This window comes from Gossypium raimondii, chromosome 10 (assembly GCF_025698545.1).
Source record: "Gossypium raimondii isolate GPD5lz chromosome 10, ASM2569854v1, whole genome shotgun sequence".
NCBI classification, from domain to species: Eukaryota; Viridiplantae; Streptophyta; class Magnoliopsida; order Malvales; family Malvaceae; genus Gossypium; species Gossypium raimondii.
Genome location: NC_068574.1, coordinates 59828425 through 59856260, shown reverse-complemented (window position 1 = coordinate 59856260; position 27836 = coordinate 59828425). Strand labels below are relative to the sequence as shown.

Here is a 27836-nt window from a genome sequence, read left to right as displayed (position 1 = left end):
AAACTTCATTCATCCATCAAATGAAATCCATGACTTCTTTGAAGGGGCAATAGAAAGATGACTCTTTGTCTTACATGAGGATGTAGAAATTTAGAATCAAATTTGTGGATTTTGTTTTTTCTTTTTAATTCTTCATGACTTCGTCTAAATTCAACGTAAAGCCGATAACAAGATGAGTTCCTAAGTTTAAATACGGCTTTAGTTACTATATTTTTAGATTTTGAGATTTAGTCTCTTTATTTTTATTTTAAAATTTTAGTCCTTTTTACTTGTTGATTGCATTTTATGAATTTTTATTAAAGTTCAATATGTAACCTTATGTTTTATTATTAGAAGTTTTTATTTGAAATTTAAAGTCGAATGATTAATTCTATTGGAACTTCCAAAAATATAGAGGATTTAAATTCAAAACTTCGAAAATTATAAAGATTGTTGTATGAGTTTTTATGAAACAACTTCTACCTTATAGATAATAGGGAAAAAGCAATTTATTTTAATTGCGTTTTGACTTGATCATAGGTTGGGTGGCTTTGTTCGACTTGATCAACTTAAGCTTGGATAAAAATTTCTTATTCTCGGGCTGACCCTTTTGAACTAAATTTTTATTTGAAATTAATGAAAAATTATTTGCTACCCTGTGGAGTTTTTAGACTACACAAGCAGTGCCAATAGTTGACAGGTGTTTTATAGGAATATAATAAAATATTTAAAAACTATTTAAAATAAGAGAGAAAATGTCAAATTTTTAAAGCTGCTTATGAAATAAAAAAGTATATAACCAATGTATCAAATACCCACTAAAATTAATTATAAAAATACATAAATATTAATATAAAATTTTATTTTTAATAATTTATTATTTTAAACAGTGAAATGAACTATTTGAATAAACTTAGTTGAGCCAAACTCAAGTTTTTTTTTGTGAAATTATTTTTTCTTAAAATCAAGTCTCGACTTAATCGACCTAACCCAACCTATAAATACCATGAAAACGGAAGTTTAAAAAGAGAGAGAGATTAGTGCTTTTGATAAAAAGTCATTTTTTCAAATTAAAATGGGAATTAAATTGTTTTCAAGTACAAAGAAAAAAATCAACAATTAATTATTATTACAAATAAATAATCCAAACATCAAACTCAAACATAGTTTTATTATTATTACTATTATTATTGTTGTTGAAAATCACACTCTTGACTTTATAGCAAACGGTCCAATGAAACCAATGATAAGAGGTGTTATGCTCATATCATAGACCAAAATTCAAACTCAGTGTATTTTAAGTCAACTCGGTCCCACTCGGATTATTAATTATTAATTAAAAATTTACTTTTATTTAAATATAATTAAAAAATTAAAAATACAATAGAATATAATTTTTAATATTAAAAAAATAGTGGTGTTGGCGAGTAACCAATTCGAATCACAAATCAGCCCAAGCAGCCCAAACTTACTGGGTCAAGATTTCCCGGCCCTTTACATAAAATGGTCCAATCCCTGTTTGGTCCCTCTACTATATTCTAATCTTATATTTTAATTTATCATAATTTAATCCCTCTATTTATAAATTAATTAATACCGTACTGACAAACTTTCATTGAAAAGAGAGTTTTTAAACAAGTTTCTTTTATCGGAAAAGTTAATCGGGCTAGTTATTTGTAGGTTAACTTTTGATATTAGTCCCCGTATTTTACGAAGGTTTGGATTTAGTCATTATACTTTTATTTAATCAAATTTAATTTATGTACTTTTCAAATTTTAAAATTTTAACTCTCAATAAACAATATCTATTAAATTCATTAAAAGTGTATTTGATAAACCATTAAAAATAAAATTTTATTTCATTGAAAACAAAAATTTTCAAGATTTAATATTTTAAATGTGTTTGATAACCATTTTAATTTTTACTTAATATAAAATTTTCAATACAAAAGTGTTGAATAAAATAAGCAGGTCTTATTTTTCAAATGATTCATATTGTCAAGTGTACCCATTCCAATCAAACGATTCACACTGCCAATATATCTTGCGGTAACAAAAATGTATTGTTCTGAGGTATATTAAGATTCAATCTCTAGTTCATATTTCGTCGACCAATCCTTTCTAATTCACATCTTTGTTGAAAGAATTTCTTTTGTAATTCCTTACACAAGGATTCAGAAAATATCGGATCCCCGCCTACACAAGAAAATTGTTGATAAAACTCCAAATTGGAATTTTCTTTTGACCCAATTTCTTTTTCCTTATCGGTCAAGAAAGACAAGAAAATCTTAGGGTAGCAAACATTCTTTAGAATTTCTCTTAGATTCGAACCCATAGCTGATGATAGAACTAGAATAGATATTTTCTGTTTCCTACTTACACGAGCCCATATCCTTGCTTTTCTATCAATCTCTAATTCTAACCTCCACCCCCAATTCGATATTATGGTATCAATATAGACCGAAGTTCCGTTATGATCCAATTCTGATTGATAGATATCAGGGCTTTGCAATATTTGATTGATCACAATTCTGTAGATTCCATTTACCTACATATCACTTAATTTAGCAAATATTAAATTAATTTTATTTTATTAAAAAATTAGAATAAATTACCCTCTCTTTAAAAAAATGGAATATTCAAATTAATATATTCATCTTTCATCCAAACTATCTAAAATAATATAAATTATTATATTAATAAGATTAAATTAAAAATAAATAATAATTTAAAAATCAATATTTACTTTTATCATACAACATAATTATATTCATTACTTATATTTATTAATTTACCAAACAATTTTGTAATATAAATTCATCACTTATAAAATTTAGTAGTAAAAATACAGTACTTAAATTTCCAACACTTAAATTTTAGTTTATCAAACACACACTAAGTTAAGTTCTATCACTTCCAAAATTTGATGCACTAAACATATTATTCATTGAATGCAATGTCGGCTTATTATTTCCACATATCACTCACTAAAAAACTTGTAGAAAATGTTTCATTGTGGTATTTTGTAAGTTGTTCCTTTGAATGTTGTTCTTGTTGTATTTACACCAGATAAGTTTGAATGAAGAAAAAAAAATTGATCAAATAAAAGCATCGGAACTAAACTCACAATTTTTGCCTAATAGTAGAATTTAACCTTATTTTTACTACTTAATGACATTATATGCTAAATTAGAATATAAGGACTAAATCCAAATTTTAAATATAGTAGAGGAACTAAAACTAAAAGTTGACAGCTGACATAAAACGAATACCATAACTATTCATGAAAGTAGCTCCTTTGCAGTGTTGCGAGCTTTGCAGAAGGCCTCTAAAGGCTTAGCTTTTGGTAAATTTAGTCCTTTCCCTTCCGCCATAACAATTTTCTTTGAACTTACTCTTTTCCACTCAAAGCATTGAATCAATGACCCTAAAGCCAATCCCACAACACGTTGGCCTAAATCCATTCCGGGACAAGCCCTTCTTCCTAACCCGAACGGCATCATCTTATAACCCTCTGCCCGACCGTTCTCAAACCTTTCTGGCTTAAAACATGTTGCCTCATTCCATACCTTTGGATCCCTATGGATCGCCCATGCATTCACTAGCAACATTGTACCCTTGGGAATGTTGTACCCTAATAAGTTACAACGATCAGACGAGACGTGGGGAACAAGAAGTGGCACTGCCGGGTTCAATCGGAGGGTCTCTGAGATTATGTTTTGTAGATAACGTAGTCTCGGGAGATCGGTTTCGTCTAGCAATCTACCGTGACCGATGTGGAAATCTAGTTCGGATTTACTCTTTTGCATTATGTTTAAATTGTTGAGTAAATGAGACATGGACCATTCTAATGTTATAACTACGGTGTTGGTTCCTCCAAGTAACATATCCTGCATGATAATTATTAAAAAAGAAAAACAGAAAATCATTAATAGAGTTTGGTTAAATGAGACAATAGAACTCAGCAAGTTAAAATTTAGAAGGAAATTAACTATTCAAGAACCCTAATTTCTAAACTAATGGTAACTTTGCATGGATCATCTTAATACAGTTTAAATTCCTTAACTTTTTTTTCATATCTGTTTTAAGATTTATGTAGGAGTTCGTAGCTATCCCTTGCAATAATATCATCTCCAAGGTTTGAACCAATATTTCATAAGAATGCAATGTGTCTTACCACTGTATCCGACAATTGATGGATAAACTCTTCTTAACATAAGTTGTTTGATGACTAGAGATGCTCTTGGGCCTAGTCGACCAAACTCATATATGACATCAAGTTCAACACTAAATATAATTATCCAAGTTTGATCGAACTCATATATAAGTTTGAAATTTTCTCTTAGCCCATTTATATTTGTAAGTAACTAACTTAAATACATTTAGGCCTATTAGGGGTGTAATCAAACGAAGCCGAGCCTGAATACTGTCAAGCTCGATTGAACATCTATTTTTAAACTCGAGTTTGGCTCAAGATACAATCGAGCTACTCGATTTCAAGCTCAATTAAGCTCGCTTACTAATTTTTGTACTCGAGCTCGAGCTTAATTAAGCTCATTTACTAATTTTTGTACTCAAGCTCAAGCTTGAGCTCGAGCTCATTTCCAATGATTAAGCTTAAGGTTAATAATATATATTAAAAGTAATAATTTAATTTAAAGATATAAAAATATAAAAAGCTCGATAAGGTTCGCAAGCTATTCTTGTTAAGTATTGCTAAGCTCAAATTCGACTTGATCGATAGCTCAAGCTTGGCTTGATAATTATCGAGTCGAGTTTGAATTTTTTTCGAGTTGAACTCGAGTAGCCTCGGAATATCAATGTCAAATTTACACCCCAGGCTTATACATATTTTAATTTTTAATTTTTTTTAAATATATGATTTTGAAATGACTTCATATATAACCTGGATAATCCCTTTGATAATTTCATCAGTATAATACTGAGCTTCCGAATCTTGCAAACGAAGCAAATGGCTGATCATCGTATCCTCCTTCTCGAAACCATATTTGCTCCTTCGATGCTCATCGACCAAACCTTGCAATAATCCATCGATTTCTCTCGTTAATTTCACCACTTTCTTCTTGTATCCAAAGAAATCAGCCCACTGTAAAAATGGAAAGAAATCTCCTACATTTGGTGAGATCCCCAGCTTCAGAAGCTCCTGTAGGAGACCATGAAGCTTTACTGCTTCCGGTTTATGTTGCTTGCCTGCAATCATCCTCAGTGTTATATTAAACGCTAGCTTTGACAGCAATGGTTTCAACTCTACCTTGACAAAGTTATCGTCACTTGAAGAATAATACAGTTTCCGCAACAAGTTCTTGATTTCGTCTCGTCGAATACTCGAAGATGAGTTCAAACGATTGGCGGAGAAGATTTCGAACTTGCATATTCGTCTAAGGTTTCGCCAATGGTCACCGTAAGGGGACGAGCCGAGGGTGGTGTAGTCGTAGCCGATGTACTTGCCAACCCAGAAGTAAGGACGGTTTGCGAAAACGACGTCGTTTTTGGTTAAGCATTCCTCGACAACCGACGGGGATGATACAACAATCGCGAGGCGTGAACCGAGCCTGAGGGAAAAGATTGGACCGTGTTTTTGCGAGAGGGCAAAGAGGGACCGGTTGAAGGGTTCCTTGAGGAGATGGAGATGGCCTAGAATGGGAAGAGTTGGTGGACTTGGTGGGAGATTCATGTGTTTACATCTTGTTCGATTCAAGAGCTTGGTGATAACAAAGATTAAAAGAAGAAATATAAGCAAATATATTTCAATAAAATCCATGTTAAACATGATATGTAAGAAAGGGATTTTGAGATGATCAATTGAGGATTGAGGGACCCTTTTATAAAGACCTAGCAAAATGGGAAATTCTCTTATTTAATGCAAAATTGTAGAAATGCACGTTTTTGTCACACGTAAAGGGATGAGTAATGGTATGAAATTAGAGCTCATCATGGGTTGAGCTGACCTGGGTTAGTACAAAAAATAAGTTCATTTTTTTGGGTTTAAAGTTTTGTCGAAGTCCAATCCAAGTCTGAACTACTTGTATTAAAATTTTTTAGATTTTTTATATAAAATAAATTTAAAAAATATAATACATCAAATAGACTAAAAACAGTAAAATAAATATTTCCTAACAAATTAAAAATACATATAAAAAATATTTTTATACTTAAATAACACTAACATAGTTGTAACTTTACAAACAAATGCCTTTAAATTAATAGTAATATTAACAACAAAATAAGAATTATACAATATTCATACAATAACAACAAAATAGTAGTAATATAATAGTGAAATGATAGCAAAACAATAACATAATATTAACAAAGCAGCAACATAATAGCTGTAAACAACAGCAAACAACAACATAATTGTTTTTTTGTCAAATTCGGGTCGAGCCTGAGCAAAAAAAGTTTGCCTGAGGCCCAACTCATTTTCTAAATGGGTCTTATTATTTTGTTCAACTTCATTTTTCGAGCCTATATTTTTATTCAAACCTTCTCACTTTTCGGCGCGGGCTTTTGGGCCTTGACGGGTAATCCGACCCATCATGATTAGGTGTATCCAAAATGTTAGGTATTTAGAAACATTAAATGTATGAATCCCTAAATTAATTAGTCCAAAATGTTAGGTATTTAGAAACATTAAATGTATGAATCCCTAAATTAATTAGTCGTGAGTATTTTTAAATTAGTATTAAATAGCTTAAGTTCCATTTTGATTAAAATTTTTATGTGTTTCAGCACTATCAATCCATTTCGACCAATACTAATTTGTAATGGTGCATACCAATATGTAATTTTAGCTGGTACAAAAATTTTAATATTTTATAATTTTAATTTTAATTTTTATCTTTTATGATTAGATTTAAAATAAAATATAATCATTAAATTTATTTATTTAATTTTTATGTTACATTTGGCTACTAATATAAAAACATGAGAAAAAATTATTTAATACTCATAAATTAAAGTGGTTGGACATAAAATAAAGAATAATTAATACAAATTTAAACTTGAAATCAAAATAATGAATAAAACTCTTATATACAAAAAATAATACATTTTCAAATAAGCAGATTAGGATGTTGTTATTAGTGGTCGGGGCTAGGCTATTGTTACTACTAGTTGACTTTTTAATTTAAAATCGAGATGAATAGTTTGCTTAGGTTTGAGTCGCGCTAATCGTGTTTGTTGTTCAGGTTTGTCTTGTCATTGTAATTCATCAAAAAAATTTTGAGATGGATAGTTAAATTATCGCATTTAGTTTTATATATTATGTTGCATCAATCCAAATTTTCATTAGAAAATTATTAATATCATTTTGTAACTAATAACACGCTGCCATGTGTAAAAAAAGTTAAAAAGAATAATTGTTTTAAAAATTCATTAATTAATGTTAAAGACGTTATTTAATTAGAACTTAAATGGTTGTGATTTGTTTTATATATATATATATATAAGTATTGAATTAGGTAAAGGGCTATTACTCATTAATGCATTTATTTTTTAAGTTAGTTAGTTTTACTGAAAATGATTTTCAAAAATAATTTTTAAAAATGATTTACTTTTCGAGAAAGTTAATATTTTATAGTGTTTGGATGAATCATGTAAAATATTTTTAAGATATATGTTTTCTATCATTTGACAAATATCCTGAAAATATTTCATAAAAGTTGTTTACAATGAAGCAAACATACGTTTGAGATTTTTCTCATCTGTTTATTGTTTAATTGAGTTTATTATATATCTATAAATTTATATTTTGTATTGTTCTTTGTAAAACAAATATGACATAAATATAATTGTTATAAAATATTATAGTGTAATTTCCTTTTAACAAATGAAATTTATTTTATAATAAGAAAATATTTTGTAATAATCAGTATCATATATAAACTTCATAATAAATAATGCTTAATTAAAACTTAATTTAAATTACATATATTACATATATGGAGTACATATCGACACGTTAGAGTTGTAAGGATAAATGAAGGTAAGCATTATTTAAACAGATACTCATATTTATATAATTAAAATAATCATATTTTTATACGAGGTTAAAACATGTCATAGTTCATTGTACTCTTCAGTAAACTTGAAATTTAGTCCACGTACTTTTATTTTTGGGTTAGACCTACTCTTTAGTTATCAAAATTCAGGTTCACTGTTAGGATTATTAAAATAAGTTGTTAAATTCATGTTCATTATAACGTCATTTTTAGTTACATGAATACCGATTATTTTTATTTAAAATGTGACATCAACAAAATTGAAAAAAAATAACAATGTTAACAATTAGGCTTGATTTTCAAATCTGAAAAGTAGAGGATCTAAATTCTTAAAATAAAAGTATAGGGATTAAACTTTAAATTTGTAAAGAGTACATAGACTTATGGCATATTTTAACCTTTATTATTATTAATATATTTATAATTGTAATAAATATTAATTACTAAAATAAATTTCCAATATTAATTAACTTATTAAAACAATAAATTATATTAATAATTTATTTTATGATTGGATATAGATAATTAGATATGTATATTTAATAATATTGAAAATTATAATATTTTCTATTAATATTTTATTAATTTTAAATATTTTAAAATAAAAATAAAATTTATTATAATAAATTAAGTTTGATTTAAGTTAAGTTTTATATAAATATAAAATCACCCATAAAAGAACTATTTTCTGGAAAATAATTTACGCTTGTAAAAAAGATAAGTCATTTTACAATAAAAAGGAGCTTATTTTCCGTTGACTAATTTATTTTCTGTGAAATAAATATAGAAAAATACAAAAAAATATTTTTCAAAAATCATTTTGAGTGAAACAGATAAAACCTTGCACCATGTTTGGTTGAGTGTATTGGCATAGCCATTACACCCCTATTCCGTGGGCCTCACTTAATCTCACTTTAATCCTTTGTTTGGTTCAGTGTATTGGCTAATACGGGTCTATTACATTACAGACCTAATCAATTGAGCTGGTTAGTCTGCCAATTGGAACGCTTTTGTATCATCCTTAATTAGTAGGTAATGCATTTTTTTATTATGCTTAATTAAGTTATTATAGTATTATTTAGGTTTAAAGTAAAAAATATATATTTTTTTAAATAATCAATTAAACCTTTCCGTCAAAAAATTAAGTTATCAAATCATAACAACACATCAATTAAGTACTTTAATCAACGATTTCCATATATAGTTAGTCGTTAATATATTGTTGTGTCTGATAACTACTATTGAATTAGTCATTTTGATGTTGACATGATAGTCCATGTACCAATGGTTGCTAACGTAGAAGTTCCACCTCCAAAAAAAAAAAAAATATATATATATATATAAATTAAATAAAAGTTATTAAAAATCAAGTCGAAAATAACTTGAACAAAATGATGTCCAAGTACATTTGAACCTGGACATCGATTTGTTTAAGTTCATTATAAGTGTAATTTTTTAAATTAAGAAAATTGGTGGAGCGACCTCTCCAGTCTTTCTCAATTTTGATATTGACTAAATTAGTCCTCTAAAAATTGGAGTAATTTAGTTCTTATCAAATTTGAAAGTGAATAACTAAGGACAATTAATCACGACGTTAATGTATTCTATAAATTGTACATATATTTTTGACTGGTATAATAATAAATTTAGCCCTTGATGTTTACATATTTTGTATATTTTGTTAATTTGGTCTTGATTCTAAAAAACAACCAATTTAGCCTCAACATTTACACATTTGCACAAATGTTGCTGGCTAAATTTGTTAAATTAGAATTTTTATTATACAAATCAAAATTATACACAATTAACAGAAAACATTAACACCATAATTAATTGTCCATAGTTGTTCGCATTCGAAGTTGACAAAAATTAAAATACTACAATTTTTCTTTGAGAGGAACCGATTTGCTCAACACCAAAATTTCTTTTATTTTTACACATGTTTAGTTGCAAAGATTTAATTTAAATCTCTTACCGAACCCTCAAATATATAAGACTAAAATCCTTTTAATCTACCATTAAAAATATATATCATCTATGTATGGGATTGAAACACTCACATTGCATCGACTAAAAATAATTGTTAGGTATCGGTTGAGTCTTAACTCGATTAACGTGAGTATTATTGTGAGTGTAAGAGGATATAAATTTGAGTTCGTTGAAATACATTATCCTCCTATTTTACGAGTTTGGGAGACATTATGTAAAAAAAACACAGATATAATCATAACCGAAATTATTAAAAAATATATTTGTTAAAAATAACATCGACTCCATTATTTAAGTTTTAACTCCCATATTTTAAAGAATAATTCAATTCAATTAATACTTCATGAATAAGCAAAGTTTAATAAATGCAAATTAATTTTATTCCTTCTATGAAAAAACTTCCAAGTTTATGTTTATGTATACATGACGTAATGTAAACGTTTTCCTTACTCCACAATTCATAAAAATATATATTATCTAAGTGAGTTGTTAGAAGCATAGAAGAATCGATATACATAAAAAAAATCAATCATTGAAAATCGAATTTTTATTACTGGGTCAAGATTTTCCAGTCCTTTACATAAAATAGTCTAATTTCAATTTTGATCCCTCTACTATGTTTTAATCTTATATTTTAATTTATCATAATTGAATCTCTCTATTTTATAATACTACTACCGAGATCAAATAATTAACACCTTACTGACAAACTTGTTTAAAGAACATCCATTCTAAACACATATTATTGAAAAGAGTGTTTTAAATAAGTTGTTTCTTTTTAATTGGAAAAGTTAATCGGGCTAATTATTTGTAGGTTAAGTTTTGATATTAGTCCCTATATTTAACGAATGTTTGAATTTAGTCATTATACTTTTATTTGATCAAATTTAGTTTATGTACTTTTTAAATTTTAAAATTTCAGCATTCACCAAACAATATCTATTAAATTCATTAAAAGTGTATTTGATAAACCATTGAAAAATTTCATTTAATTCAAAGCGAAAATTTTCAACATTTAATATTTTAAATGTGTTTGATAATCATTTTAATTTTTACGTAATTTAAAATTTTCAATACAAAAGTGTTGAATAAGACAAGTAGGTAGGTAGCTACATATCACTTAATGCTGAAAATATTAAGTTCATTTTGTTTTATTAAAATTAGAATAAATTATCATTTTCTTTAAAAATAAAAATTTCAAAGTAATATATTTATCTTTCATCAAAACTACCCAAAATAATATAAATTATTATATTAATAAGATTAAATTAAAAATAAATATTTTTAAAAATCAGTATTTACTTTTATCATACAACATAGTTATATTCAAAACTTATATTTACTAATTTACCAAATAATTTTGTAATATAAATTCAACACTTATAAAATTTAGCAGTAAAAATTCATTACTTAATTTTTCAACACTTAAATTTTTAGTTTATCAAACACACCCTAAGTTAAGTTCTATCATTTCCAAAATTTGATGCACCAAACATATTATCATTATAACGCCATGTCGGCTTATTATTTTCACATATTGCTCACCAAAAAAATCCAATTAATGGATTAATGGTTGTCATTTGTGTCAAGACTGAAATTTCAAAATGTGAAAAGTATAGGGACTTAGAATTATCCAATTGGAGAAGATGGACAAAATTTACAATTGTACGCATAGTAGAAAACAAATAATTGAATTTAACTGCTATTGTTTGGGCCAGGACTCAAATTTAAAATATTGAAAAGTACAGAGACTAAAATTGACCAATTCAAAAAGTAAAGGGACTAAAATTGATCAAATAAAAGCATCGGAACTAAACTCACAATTTTTGCAAAGTACAGGGCCTAATAGTAGAATTTAACCTTATTTTTACTACTTAATGACATTATATGCTAAATTAGAATACAAGGACTAAATCCAAATTTTAAATATAGTAGAGGGACTAAAAGTAAAATTTGGCTGACATAAAACTAATACCATAACTATTCATGAAAGTAGCTCCTTTGCTGTGTTGCGAGCTTTGCAAAAGGCCTCTAAAGGTTTAGCTTTTTGTAAATTTAGTCCTTTCCCTTCCGCCATATCAATTTTCTTTGAACTTACTCTTTTCCACTCAAAGCATTGAATCAATGACCCTAAAGCCAATCCCACAACACGTTGGCCTAAATCCATTCCGGGACAACCCCTTCTTCCTAACCCAAATGGCATCGACTTACAACCCTTGATCCGACCGTTCTCAAACCTTTCCGGCTTAAAACTTGTTGCTTCATCCCATACCTTTGGGTCCCTATGGATTGCCCATACATTCACTAGCAATATTGTACCCTTGGGAATGTTGTACCCTAATACGTTACAAAGATCAGATGAGACGTGGCGAATAAGGAGTGGCACCGCTGGATTCAGTCGGAGGGTCTCTGAGATTACGTTTTGTACATAATGTAGTCTCGGAAGATCGGTTTCGTCTAGCAATCTACCGTGACCGATGTGGAAGTCTAGTTCGGATTTACTCTTTTGCAATGTGTTTACATTGTTGAGTAAATGAGACATGGACCATTCTAATGTTATAAATTCGGTGTTGATTCCACCTAGTAACATATCCTGCGTGATAATTATATAAAAAAAACAGAAAATCATTAATAGAGTTTGGTTAAGTGAGACAATAAAACTCAGCAAGTTAAACTTTAGAAGGAAATTAACTATTTCAGGAAACCCTAATTTCTAAATTTTAAACCCAAAATTTTTCGATATTAACTTAGATTATGATAATCTTAAAATGTTACTTTTGATTACAAGAATAAATCAAAGCGTACGTCTCCTCTCTATCTATTTTCTTTGTGTGTGTAAGTCCCCCATGTTAGACTTGGGTATGGTTCTTTCTTCGTAACCTTTTAAATTAAATTACAACTTTTATAGATGAAAAAAAATTGAATTAAGCTATTTATTTATTTTTATAAATTCTAATCCTTATACCCCAAATCTTAAAGTCTACAACCTTGAATACTAATCTAATCATAAACCATAAACTTTGCATGGATCATCTAAAAATTCCTTTACTTTATTTTTTCATATTTATTTTACGGTTTATATTCAGGGTCCGTGGCTACTCCTCGCAACAAAATCGTCTTTAAGATTCGAACCAGTGTTCCTTCCTTGAGAATACAATGTCTCTTATCATTGCATCCAATACTTGGTGATTAAACTCTTCTTTAATATAAGTTGTTCGATGACTAAAGATGTTCTTGGGCCTGGTCAAATCAACTCATATATGACATCAAGTTCAACACTAAATATAATTACCCAAGTTTGAATGAACTCATATATGGGTCTGAAATTTTGTCTAAGCTGATTTACATTTGTAAATAACTAACCTTACATTTAGGTCTATTAAGGGTGTAATCGACTCGAGCCGAGCCCGAATACTGTCAAGCTCGATTGAACATCTATTTTTAAGCTCGAGCTTGATTAAGCTCGTTGACTAATTTTTGTACTTGAGCTCGATTAAGCTCATTTACTAATTTTTGTACTCAAGCTTGAACTCGAGCTCGAACCCGGTTTGATAAATAAACTTAAGGTTAATAATATTTATTAAAGGCAATAACAGAATTTAATAATATATGAATATGAAAAGCTAAATAAAGTTCGTAAGCCATTTGAGTTAAGAATTATTAAGCTCGAATTCGGCTCAATCGATAGCTCAAACTCGGCTCGATAATTATCGAATCGAGTTTGAATTTTTTTCAAGTTTAACTTGAATAGCTTGCGAGGACAAGTATCTCATTTATACCCCTAAGCCTATACGTATTTTTATTTTTTAATTTTTTTTAAATATATGATTTTGAAATGATTTCATATATAACCTGGACAATCCCTTTGATAATTCCATCAGTATAATACTGAGCTTCCGATTCTTGCAAACGAAGCAAATGGCTGATCACCGTATCCTCCTTCTCGAAACCATCTTTGTTCCTTCGATGCACATCGACCAAACCTTGCAATAATCCATCAATTTCTCTCGTTAATTTCACCACTTTCTTCTTGTATCTAAAGAAATCAGCCCACTGCAAAAATGGAAAGAAGTTTCCTACAGTTGGTGAGACCCCCAGTTTCAAAAGCTCTTGTAGGAGATCATGAAGCTTTGCTGCTTTCGGTTTATGTTGCTTGCCAGCAATCATCCTCATTGTAATATTAAACGCTAGATTTGACAGCAATGGGTTCAACTCTACCTTGACGAAGTCATCGTCACTCAAAGAATAATACAGTTTCCGCAACAAGTTCTTGATTTCGTCTCGTCGAATACTCGAAGACGAGTTCAAACGATTGGCGGAGAAGATTTCAAGCTTGCATATTCGTCTTAGGTTTCGCCAATGGTCACCGTAAGGGGAAGAGCCGAGGGTAGTGTAGTCGTAGCCAATGTACTTGCCGACCCAGAAGTAAGGACGGTTGGCGAAAACAACGTCATTTTTTGTTAAGCATTCCTCGACAACCGACAGGGATGATGGGACAATCGCGAGGTGTGAACCGAGCCTGAGGGAAAAGATTGGGCCGTGTTTTTGCGAGAGGGCAAAGAGGGACCGGTTGAGGGGTTCCTTAAGCAGATGGAGATGGCCTAGAATGGGAAGAGTTGGTGGACTTGGTGGGAGATTCATGTGTTTACATTTTGTTTGATTCAAGCGCTTGGTGATAACAAAGATTAAAAGAAGAAATATAAGCAAATATATTTCAATATTTTCCATGTTAAACAAGATATGTAGGAAAGGGATTTTGAGATGATCAATTGAGGATTTAAGTAACCTTTTATAAAGATTTAAGCTGGGTTTAAATGGGCGGTGCGTTTATCTGCGGTTAGTGTAAAAATAACTGTGACGGTAAAATTAGATAATGTAACGATATTATAACGTAATATAAAAAATAAGCTAAACGCACCCACTGTCTTTCTAAACCCACCCTTAACAAAATGGGATTTAATGCAAAACATATTTCAAGAATGCACATTTTTCTCATATGTAAAGGGGTGAGTAATGATCCAAAATGTTAGTTATTTTAGCAACATTAAATGTATGTATCACTACAGTAATTAGCCGTGAATATCATGCTCCTATTAGTCCGTATTATCATTTCAATTTTAAATTAGTATTAAGTAGTTTTAATCCCTTTCTATTAAAATCTTAATGTGTTTCACCAACTTCAATTCATTTCGATCAATACTGACCTACATACCAAATTGTAATTTTAGTCGTTACAACATTTTGAAATTTTATAATCCAAATTTTATTTTTTATCTTAATTACTTTTTATCTTTTATAATTATATTTAAAAATAAAATATTAAATATTACCAATTAAATTAATTTATTACTAACTCCTGTACTAAAACATACGTGAAAATAATACTTCTACAAAACATAGTATTATAGAAATATTGCACCTTTTATTTTCTAAACTACATTTTCATTATTTACCAATTTTGGCTTTTTTTGCATTATAGAAAGTCAAGGTTTTTTTTTTTTTTTTTTTAGTTTAGTTCTGTGCTCAAGATGTTTAGAGGAAGTACATCATAAGTAACCTCAACAACTATGGGTATTGAAATCATAGTACTTTTCCCATAAATATACGAGGACACTGGCGGAGCTAGTATATTAATCTTGGGGGCAGGCTAAAATTAGGAGAGTTATGTAATAACCGATTTAAACATATAAACAATCGATTCAAAAGAAGAAGTATTCCAACACGACACTCGATTTAAAAATATAACAAATATATTCAAAAGAAGCAGTATTCCAACAATTAAGACGAAATAGCTATCATTTGACTCGGTTAACTATTATTTATTTCGTTTTCTTAGGAAGGCTCACTGCTTCACAAGCTATCATTTGACATAATTTTAAACAAAGTTACCAATGTTTTCTTCCTCCCCTTCACTTTGGCCGAAACTTACTATAATATTATCTAACTATTTTTGCTTCATTTTTACACTTCTAACAAGTTAGAAACCGTCTCCTAATCATTTTTCATCCAAAAAATACACACTTCACTTGATTTTATAAGCTTCCAAGTTCCATCAATATCCTTTAATGGCAACTTTTAATATACTTGATGTTGACACCATTCTTTTGATGAAAACGGGGTCGACTTGGGTTTTAAAAATAAAAACGAAAATGGGAGTCGCCACCAATCTTTTTTGATGAGGTGAGATCGGGTCACCTTGAAAAATGGTTGATTTTAATAAACAATTCAAATTTATTAAAACAACGCTTTTGGTCTGCGAAATTCAGAAAAATGGGTTCGGGAGTCGATTACGCACGAGGAAGGATTAGCACCCTCGATACGCCCAAAATTGGTAGCTAGTTGATTACTTAGTGTCTTAGTGTCGAAAATTGAAAATTTGAAGAGTTTTTAAAAATACGACCCTTAAAAGAAACTCTGATAACGTGAATTGAAATATAAGATTCTCTTGTTCCGAAGGAATATCACATCCAGCACGTTAGGACACGATACTTTAAACCATCGAAACCAAGATCACCTTATAGTTTAATGAAACCATACTTTGAAGTTTTAAGAGGATATTTGGCTATTTAGTCGAACGAGAAATCGAAACCCAGCACGTTAGGGCACGTTTCCTCGATTTTCCAAACGCGAAGTATTGCCTTATTTTAAAAGTTTAAAAAGGATATTTGGCTATTTAGTCGAACGAGAAATCGAAACCCAGCACGTTAGGGCACATTTTCTCGAATTTTCCAAACGCGAAATATTGCCTTAATTTAAAAGTTTAAAAAGGATATTTGGCTATTTAGTCGAACGAGAAATCGAAACCCAGCACGTTAGGGCACATTTTCTCGAATTTTCCAAACGCGAAATATTGCCTTAATTTAAAACTTTTCCCTTTTTGAATAATTGCGAGTACAATACTCGAACGAGATGCATTTGTTTTATTTAGGACAAAATACAATGATTTATTATTGGAGTGTACAAAATCGAGCGTAGCTTTGAAGTGATGAAATGAAATTGAATGATAACGGAACATGACATAACAATTTATGAATAAAATGATACATCAATGCATGACAAATATACACAAATACAAATAAGCAAATTATAGTACGCACAACGACAATGAACACACAATATATCTAATTTAAATACCAACATTACTAATCAAAGGAAAATAAAACAAAATATATATATATATATATATATATATATATATATATACAACAATCTAAAGTAAATAGTAATCCAAGATGAATGATTTATAAGAACAATAAATAATAAAAGGTTCGAATAAACAATATACAAGAAAACTGAAAATAAATAAATATAAAAATTTTAAAATAAATAATATTATATATATAAGAAAAAGTATAAACAACTTTGAAGAAAATGTACATACATACGAAAATTTAAAAGAAAAGAAAAGAAATATATATATATATAATAGTTTACAATAAATAATAAATAAAAACTTAAACAAACAAAGATAAAAGAGTTTTGTTTTTTTAAATAACAATAATAAACAAATAAATTGAATGGACCCAGGACCAAATTGAAATTAAAACGAAATTAAATGACATAATTTAAAAATTAAAAAAAGGACATTCGGGCTCGATCTAAACGCAGCAGAGATCTGAGGTCAAAGGAAATATTCCCATGCCATTTGAAACGGCACCGCTTTGAGGGTATATCAAGCATGGTCTATGGACCAAATTGAAATTAAAGCAAAACTTAAGGCCGAAATCGAAAAATAAAAAAAGACTACAGTGAACGCGCTAAAAAACGAAGGGCCTCATTGCGTAAATATCCCCTAAAGAGAAACGCGCGGATCCCTTGCCAATCGGGTCGGGTCGAACCGGGCATAGGACCAAAACGACGTCGTTTTACACCTAATATAAATACTAAAAAAAAGAGAAAAAAACATTTCCAGCTTCATTTTTTTCAAAAAAGACAGAGAACAGTTTGGTTCTCTCTCAGCCCTCAACTCCGTTCGACAGGGTCTTCGTCTGCGACGCCGTGGCTCCGCCGTAGGCGAAATTCGAAGCGACGCAAAGATTGGTCTTTTTACCGATTTTAAGACCGTTTCAAGGCCGAACCTTCTGGGCTCAAAAGCCGAACGGAGACAACCCCACCCCTTTTCTGGCTCGATTTTAGCGACCAAACAAGGTCTCCGACGATAGGGTTCCTGGAGAGAACAGGTGCGGCACCTCTTCCCCTCTCTTTTATTTTCTTTTATTAAAAATTTTTTAGAACAAATTTGTAAAAAATAATAAATAAAATAAATGAATCGAAAAAAAAGAAGGTAAATAGAAACCTTTTTTATTTTTGATTCTCTGGTATGCGTTGTTTTACAAAGAAAAAATCGAAGAAGACCGGCGTTACAGTCCGAATTCGGTTTATATAACCGATTTAAAAAATCCCTAAATTTCTATTTCGACGTTTTGTGCCTTGGATTGTTCGTTTGTCATTTTGCATGTTGGATTGTATTGTTTTGTTCCTTTTGCTTTGTTCTTGTTTCTTTATTTTTCTTTGCAGGCGATGATGTGATGAGGCAGACACGAAATTGGCGATTGATTGGAGAACAACGGCAGTGGCGGTGGCGTCTTGTAATTGGTCTTTGAAAGGCGGGCGGCGGCGGCCCCTAGGGTTCTCCTGCTGAAGTTTGGCCTGATTTTGGGCCATTCGGGCTGGGGTTATTTTGCTTTAGGGCCGGTTGGGTGCTTTGGTACTGGGCCCGCAAATTTGGGCTTCTACAGCTGCCCCTGTTTGCTCGTTTTCGTGTAACGAGAACAGGGCAAAGACTAAGAAAGACCAAATTTACCTGGTCTCGCCAAGGCTTGACTCCTTGGGTGCCCATCTTCTTCAAGTAGCTTCTTTCCCATCCACTGTGTCTTGTTGCTTCGATCTACTTCACTGCTCTTCAAAAAGATACGGCTTGTAGCTTTAATCCTTCAGGGACGAGGTTTGTGATTTTAGTAAGTCCCACTGCAATTTTAGGGAGATAAGACTTAATATGATCTGCTCCACTACTGCTTTGGGAGATAAGACCTGTAATCTTCAATCTATTCCACTGTTGTCCAGGGAAATAGAGTTTCTGGCTTCTATGTACTCCACTGTAACCACAGGGAGGTAAAATCTGCCATCTTCGATCTGCTCCACTATTACTTAGGGAGATAAGATCTGTAATCTTCAATCTATTCCACTGTTGTCCAGGGAAGTAGAATTACTGGCTTCAATGTACTCCACTGTAACCACAGGGAGGTAAAATCCACCATCTTCGATCTGCTCCACTATTGCTTAGGGAGATAAGATCTGAAATCTTCAATCAGCTACATTGCAACCGATGGAGGCAAGAATTTGTTTTCAATTTTCACTGATCTGTTCTCTGGGGAACATGACCTGTATGTTCGATTTTATGAACCTAATTGTGCCTAGTGATTAGGATGACATGACCAGAATGAATCAAATGCTCCTAACTAGATGTGTATGAATGACATTTGAATGAATGCAAAATGTCATGAAAATGGTTCCTTAATGCTTAGGTTATCATCACGCAAAAGCTTAATAAGGTTTTGTCACTAACGTCCTACAACGCCTTCTTGCTCGGCTGGCATATCCAAAGAAACACTTAATCTGATTGCCCCCACTGTGAACGTCAAAGTTCAATCCACTGGGACATAAAATTTGAACCATCATTCTCCCACTGTAACCCAAGGGTAGAAAGATATGGCCTTTCTCAATCTTCTCCTATCGCAATTCAAGGATGTGAAACCCTTTGGTCCTTTACCTCATTCCTAGGTGTCATACCAAATGCTCATGCATAATTGCAAAATTTTCTTCTCCAAGAAAACCTTTTCTTATCACTTGGTGATCATTGCTTCTCTGTTCATTGAAGCTTTGTCACCAACACGACATTTTTTCGTTTTGCTCAATCCATGCTTGGACAACAAAATCTGAAAGGATAATCTTAATTCAGACTTTTCCTTTTTAGACATTTCACCCTTTAAACCTGGTGTGCTCTAAATAACAGTCCTATTTCAGGTTCCTGTATTATTTAGAATCCTTTAGAGTAATATGTAAAACTCCTTTTGCTTGAATATTCGGTCCATTAATCGTTATTTCAAAAAAAATGCTTGAAAAAGATTATTACAATGGATAAGATGAAATTTTATTGAGAACAATGCTTGCAATGAATAGATTAATCAAGATAGCAAATTTGCTAAAATGAGATGAAAAAGATTATCACAATGGATACGATGAAAATTTATTGAGAACAAAGCTCGAAATGAATAGATTAATTAAGATAGCAAATTTTGCTAAAATACAAAATGAGAATAAATTAATCAGGATGGTGTATTTTGCCAAAATACAAAAATAGAAATAGGTGCCCCAGATATCACAGTATGAGCTTCTCTGCCCCAAACATCCTGAGGACCTTTTTGAACTTGATATATGTTTTGAAGTCCTAGAAGACTTTGTTGATGCCCCAAGATATAACATCTCTCCTTCTTATTAATTTAGAGAGGACCAGACTACCGCATGCCCCACCTTCAGTCAAAATTTGAATTGCCCATTCCTGGGTTTTCAATTCAAAACCCCTTTGGTCTCAAGGCGCCCTTTGTGAGTTTTCGCCTTGGCCTCTCCTTTTTTTTTTCTTATTTTTTCTTATTCCTTTTTTTTTGAACATTCTTGATTGGATTCACACTCGTAGGATCAGGTAAGTCTTTGCTATTCTTTCTAGTCGAAATCAACACTTCTTCAGATGAAGCATTCAACCTAAGGTTCTTTTCATTTTGATATCCTTTTTCTTCTAAAGCCCTTTTTTGGAGAGGATTTTCTTTGATGTTAGGTCCCCTTCATGGAACTCTCGAGGGTGAACCTTCTTTGGTGAGATCACATCTTCTGTTTTTAGTGCATTTGACCAAGGCAAATAGCTTTGAACATTTCTCTTTAATCGGGATCTGATCCAAAGCTCGGAGAGAAGGAATCTTGACTTCAAGGATCAAAATCGTGATAAGCCAATGTGTTGCCCAGCAGCAGTTTTTTTCTTTTTTTTTTGCTCCTACTGCACCGTGCATTTTGAGACAAAACGTGTTGACCTTGAATGGACTGCAAACTTCTGACATCGTGTCGTTGTTCAATTTTAGTGTGTTGTCAGACATGCTCCTTTTTGGCATTTCATACTGACATGTGATTTTTCAATAATTTGCAGACTGTCTGTTTTGAAGCAGCTTCTATCTGCTTAGTGAGGTAATTGATGACCATAAAGGTAATCGTCAAAAACCTTTAGGTGAGATCGGCCCTATGACATCTGTACCCCATATAGAGAAAGGTCATGGCTTCCATTGATTCTGTGTAAGGTGGAGTCTCGCTCTCTCGTCTTTAACAAATTAGGAGATAAGCTACAGTCTCAGTTATCTCCAAAGTCGTGAAGTTTAATCTGGACACATATCTTGCTCAAAAGGAGGTTCTGAGTCAATAGCAGTGTCGCTCGTATCATTGATATCTGGAGACCTGTTATAAGACGAAAGTAGATCCAAAGAATAAAATAATCTACAAATATTTATCTATATAGTATGGTCACGAATGAAATGGAAACAATAAAAGAATATTTGCAAAAAATGAGAAACAAATATGCATTCTATTGAAATAAAGATGTTGGAAATAAGCCTATCTCACAAAAGGATTCTTATTGCCCCTAGGCTTAGAGCAATAAGCGTGTTTTAGAAATTACTCTAAATTAGGTCTAAAAACACAGGGATATCTTCCACAGTCCCGCTATTCAAAACACTTCCAAGTATGTAAAGGTAAATATCTAACAAGGTCCTTTCTTCAATTGTCTCTTCGCACAGCGTTGATGCGAACGTTTCCCGACATCTCTTCAATCATGATTAAGTAGAGGGCTTTCTGCATTAGAGTCATCAAACTTGACAACACCCATGTTGATGAGCCTTTCAACAAGCTTTTTGAAGGTAATGCAATTCTCTATTGCATGCCCCGTAATTCCCGCATGGTAATCACATTGCGCATTTATGTCGTATCATTTAGGGTACGGAGGTTGTGGGGGTTTTGAGTAGACTGGGGAAACAACGTGCGCGTCAAATATACTCTGATACAGCTCTTGGTACGACATTGGAATTGGTGTGAACTGAAGCTTCTCAGTACCTGGTTTCACTCCAGGTTCTTGTCTCAATGAGCCTTGTTGACTAGCAACCACTTTCGTTGGCCGGTTCACCGTAATCGACTTGTTGTAAGTACTCATATGGTTCACTTCATTCTCCTTTTTCTTTGGGATTGACCTTCTATTATCTACCCCACCATCTATTCTTCCACTTCTGATGGCGTTTTCAATCATCTCGCCAGACATTACCATATCTGAGAAGTTCATAGTAGCGCTTCCCAACATATGGTTAATGAATGGGGCTTCCAGAGTATTAATGAAAAGCATCGTGGTTTCTTTCTCCAGAAGAGGTGGCTGGACCTGTGTCGCTACCTCTCTCCATCTTTGGGCATATTGCCTAAAGCTCTCATTTTGTTTCTTTTCCATGTTCTGCAATGTGATTCTATCGATTGTCATATCCGTTACATGGTTGTACTGCTTTATGAAAGCCCGTGCCAAGTCCTTCCATGAATGGATGTTGGCGCGGCTTAACTGGTTGTACCATTTAGCTGCAAACCCGATCAGACTGTCCTGGAAGCAGTGGATCAACAGTTGATCATTGTTGCCGTATCCTGTCATTCTTCGACAGAACATAGTTATATGAGCTTCAGGGCAACTAGTCCCGTTGTACTTTTCGAACTCCGGCATCTTGAACTTGGGCGAGAGCACTAAATCAAGAACCAAACTCAAATCTTTGGCATCAACTCCACATTGGTAGTCGGTGTTCTCCATAGCTCTAAATTTCTCCTCTAGCCATCTACATCGGTCCTCAAGTTGTTTTGTCAAGTCTATTCTTACTTTTTCCATTTCTACCATGTCATCGAGATCAGGGACCACAGGGTTGGTAGGGTTGCCCCCGGGATTAGAACCCGAGCCTACTTGAAAGTGCATTGATGCCGAGGCGCCGACCCGATATTGAGGTCCAATATTCACAGGTGCCCTTTGGGGGCACATCTCTAGTTGTGCTTGAGTGCTTGTCAGGGTAAAACCTGGAGGATAAACAGGGTCCTCCTGATCAACTCCCGAATTAATTACAGGGCTCTTTCCTTTATCAGCCAATAATTGTGCCAGTTGGCTCATGATTCTTTAGGATTCTAGCGCGTTCTGTTGGATTTTATCCAACTGTTCTTGCATCTTGTCTTGCATATCCTTTTGCATTTGTTCCAGCCTTTCTAACCTCTGATCCATTGCTTTTGTTTGAGTACCGTAGTGATATTTGGTTGGTGGATTTTTGTTGGTTTCCAGGGTAACTGAAATAATTTTAACTAATTAGGGTCACTTCGTGAAAATCTAATGCATATGATGCAATGTAATGCAAATACATGAAATGAATGCAAAAAGAGACGTTGATTCTTGGTTCAATTTTATTAGAACAACTTGACTAGAAAACAAATCTCTTTACATAAAGCGGATATATATACGGTTTTACCGTCAAAGGCGTAGTCATTCGATCCTTTTCTTCATTCGAGCGTTAAGATAAGTCTCACGAACTCTTCAAAATATATGTCTCTTCTATCTCCTTTTTACTTGATCCGAGTCGTGACTCGTTGCTCACTCAACCTCATGATGCTCATTGGCTTCTCCTTTAAGAAAGTTTAACGGCTCTCGAATAATCCTTGTCACCTTGAATTCTCGGGCAATGGAGCAATGGTTGTGTAGTCCTCCACTAAATTATCATCCTTCTCTTATCATGTTTTCTTGGACCATATTCGGACAACCGTATTATTATCCACTTTATCAAGAAACCCATTTCCTTATGACAAGCTCTCTATTTAACAACCGAACGTGAATCAACACCCCTTTTTATGATGAAAATGCAATGCAATCATAACAAAAAAAGAAAACAGGTTAGTACAGAGCAAAAGCAAGCAAGAATAAATAAAACATCTATTCGGGTGACCACTAGGGGTTTGAAGTGGTTCTACCTAGGGTAGGCTCTTAGGTTCACTGTATGTGGTTTAGTTCTAAAGTAAGGGTACCTGAACCAGCAGATTCCTCGATCTTCACCCATTATAGGCTCATATAGACCGAGTTCGGTTCAGGGGAATACATTTCCCTATGGCTGCACGGAGATGAAAATCTCACGAAGACATAGGTACGGATGTATCCCGAAAGCGATCCACTATCCTGCACGGAGGTGAAGACCTCACGAAGGAAATAGCTTCTCACTCCCACTTAAAGGGTGTGACCAATGGTCATACAATGCAATGCAGCAGTATATCAAGCTTAAACTACCACAACAAAATCACAACGATAAAAATCGAAATAAAGATGAATGAAATGCAATGAAAGGATCGTAGAATTAAACCAAATCTTCAATTTTTGACAAAAAGACAAAAAAGTAATCAACTCATGGCTTGACTCTCGTATTTTGGTCCCCAGTGGAGTCGCCAAGCTGTTGACACCATTCTTTTGATGAAAACGGGGTCGACTTGGGTTTTAAAAATAAAAACGAAAATGGGAGTCGCCACCAATCTTTTTTGATGAGGTGAGATCGGGTCACCTTGAAAAATGGTTGTTTTTAATAAACGATTCAAATTTATTAAAACAACGCTTTTGGTCTGCGAAATTCAGAAAAATGGGTTCGAGAGTCGATTACGCACGAGGAAGGATTAGCACCCTTGATACGCCCAAAATTGGTAGCTAGTTGATTACTTAGTGTCTTAGTGTCGAAAATTGAAAATTTGAAGAGTTTTTAAAAATACGACCCTTAAAAGAAACTCTGATAACGTGAATTGAAATATAAGATTCTCTTGTTCCGAAGGAATATTCCAGCACGTTAGGACACGATACTTTAAACCATCGAAACCAAGATCACCTTATAGTTTAATGAAACCATACTTTGAAGTTTTAAGAGGATATTTGGCTATTTAGTCGAACGAGAAATCGAAACCCAGCACGTTAGGGCACGTTTCCTCGATTTTCCAAACGCGAAGTATTGCCTTATTTTAAAAGTTTAAAAAGAATATTTGGCTATTTAGTCGAACGAGATCGAAACCCAGCACGTTAGGGCACATTTTCTCGAATTTTCCAAACGCGAAATATTGCCTTAATTTAAAAGTTTAAAAAGGATATTTGGCTATTTAGTCGAACGAGAAATCGAAAACCAGCACGTTAGGGCACATTTTCTCGAATTTTCCAAACGCAAAATATTGTATTAATTTAAAACTTTTCCCTTTTTGAATAATTGCGAGTACAATACTCGAACGAGATGCATTTGTTTTATTTAGGACAAAATACAATGATTTATTATTGGAGTGTACAAAATCGAGCGTAGCTTTGAAGTGATGAAATGAAATTGAATGATAACGGAACATGACATAACAATTTATGAATAAAATGATACATCAATGCATGACAAATATACACGGATACAAATAAGCAAATTATAGTACGCACAACGACAATGAACACACAATATATCTAATTTAAATACCAACATTACTAATCAAAGGAAAATAAAACAAAATATAATATATATATATAATATAAATATGATAAAAGTCTCATCATCTTTTCTTTTATATATCTTATTATATTACTTATAAAATATTATTATATTAAGTAAACAATTAAATAAACATTAATTTATTATGATTTAACAAAAATATCATTAAAAAATGAGTAATTTAACTTTCTTCAAGAATATTTTCTTTTTATTTTTATCAATAATAAAATTTTTAATATTATTTTTAATTCTATAAAAATATTGGAGGGGCCTACTTATATTTTTAGGAGAGATATAGTGTAAATTTACAAAGGACTAAGTTTGAAAATTTTAAACTTTGGGTGGCCATGCCCTCAACATGGCTTCGCCACTGTATGATGATATGGTTCTGAGACATGATGAGCTAACTTGATGCTGAACTAAACAGCATGGTTAATCTTATTTATCAAATATTACTTGAACAATATTTTTTGATACGAATTTGACTTTTCTTTTTTAAAAATATACATACGTTTAATTTCTATATATATATATATATATATATATATATATATATACACTTTTTGAAAAGAAATTAGATATTTTCTTCATGTGTTATAACCTTGGAATGCTATTTCATTTTTTTTTTAATGGCGTTAAAGAAAACCAAAACCATTAACAAAAAATAGTTTAGGTACCACGTTATAATTAAAAAAAAATCACAAGTGCTAAATTAGAAGAAAGTGTCAATTTTAGGGGTCAAATGCAAAATTAAACCTTTTAAATTCCATCAATTCAATAGGACAAGTCATTAGTAAATCAACACGTGGTGACATTTTGGAAGTTGTGTTGGCATTCACTAACTTATTTATTGTAATTGTCCATTTCCATGTGTGAATTTTGTGTGGTTATATTTTAAATTTGTATCAATTTGATACTTACTTTAAATTAGAATTTAAATGGTTAGGTGGTTAGTGAATTAATGTTGAGTTAGAACTCAAAAGGGTTGTGATTTGCTTTTTTTTTTACAAGTATTGAATTAGGTAAAGTATTATTACTCATTAATGCATTTGCTGTTTAATTTAAAATTGAGATAGATAGTTTGCCAATTGGAACGTTTATTATGCTTAATAATATCTTTTTGGCTCCTATATTATAGTTAAATTATCATTTTGATGTTTGTATCAATCTATTTTTGTATATCCGTTGCCTCAATCCAAATTTGGTTACAAAATTATTAATATCATTTTGTAACTAATAACAAGCTACCATGTGTCAAAAAGTTAAAAAGAATAAAAATTTAAAATTCATTAATTAATGTTTAGAGACCTTATTTAGTTAGAATTCAAATGGTTGTGATTTGTTTTTTTTCGCTTAATTGCATATTTTGTTAAAATGACCTGTTAAGTATGACTCTATTTCAGTCAAATTTGAGAAATAATCTTTTAGTTAAACTCTGTTTATTTGTTTCAATCAAACTCGATTAGTTTAAATTATTTTATTATTATTTGACATATGAATTTAGCCTATAAATAGGCTCTTTTACAACCTTAGAAAATACACCCTATTAGATTAGAACTCATAACACATTTAGAGAATTTTGTGTTTACGTTTTGAGGGTTCTTTGTTTTGGGGTTTTCGAGGTTTTAGTTTTTTATTCCATCTTTTGTACTCTTTGCTTCTTTTGCCATTATAGTAAAATTATCTTTGCCCGTGGTTTTTATCCTTTTTGGAGGGGTTTTTCCACGTTAAAATTGTGTGCTCAATTTCTCAATTTCTTTTGCTATTTTTACTTGTTCCTTACTTAATCGAGTCGATCTCCAACAGACTCTAATTGTGTTTTTGAGCCTTTTTTTGACCATCAATCTCTGTTCTTTTTTTAAATCTACTTTTTCTAACATATTTAATGAAAGTATCGTTAAAAAGGTTAACGAGGATGATGTGGAATTTCATATGTGGAATATTTTTAATGAGATAATTTATTACTAAGATAACCCAATAAGATAATTTTATGCGAAAAAATAAAAATAAATAAATAATACATTAAATTAAAAAATAACTCTTAATTTAAAGAAAATAGACGTAATTATCTAAAAAAATTAACTCAATAGAAAAACTTCTCAGTAAGTAAACGTATGAAAGATTGAAATCTTTTGAAAGAAAAGAAAATTTGAAACGTTGAATTTATTCATTAAATCTATTAGAAAAAGCAGATTGAAAAAAAGAACAAAAGTTGGTAGCCAAAAAAGGCTCAAAAATACAATTAGGGCCGTTTTGA

General features: G+C 31.5%; 3 protein-coding genes across 3 annotated transcripts; all 3 read right to left on the bottom strand.

Moving 5' to 3' along the window:
* Positions 1-3119: 3119 nt before the first annotated feature.
* LOC105775011 (cytochrome P450 81Q32) lies at positions 3120-5772 on the bottom strand. Its single transcript, XM_012597558.2, has 2 exons — positions 4886-5772; positions 3120-3869 (listed from the first exon to the last, which is right to left on the bottom strand). Exons 1-2 carry the CDS (start codon positions 5768-5770, stop codon positions 3261-3263), a joined length of 1494 nt encoding a protein of 497 aa, XP_012453012.1. The 5' UTR covers positions 5771-5772; the 3' UTR covers positions 3120-3260.
* A 5924-nt stretch (positions 5773-11696) lies between these two features.
* On the bottom strand, positions 11697-14737 carry LOC105775708 (cytochrome P450 81Q32). Its single transcript, XM_012598184.2, has 2 exons — positions 13842-14737; positions 11697-12582 (listed from the first exon to the last, which is right to left on the bottom strand). The coding sequence occupies exons 1-2, from the start codon at positions 14715-14717 to the stop codon at positions 11974-11976; spliced, it is 1485 nt and encodes a 494-aa protein (XP_012453638.1). The 5' UTR covers positions 14718-14737; the 3' UTR covers positions 11697-11973.
* A 6044-nt stretch (positions 14738-20781) lies between these two features.
* LOC128034026 (uncharacterized) lies at positions 20782-23211 on the bottom strand. The gene is made up of 2 exons (XM_052622558.1): positions 22137-23211; positions 20782-20873 (listed from the first exon to the last, which is right to left on the bottom strand). Exons 1-2 carry the CDS (start codon positions 23209-23211, stop codon positions 20782-20784), a joined length of 1167 nt encoding a protein of 388 aa, XP_052478518.1.
* Between the last annotated feature and the right edge of the window lie 4625 nt (positions 23212-27836).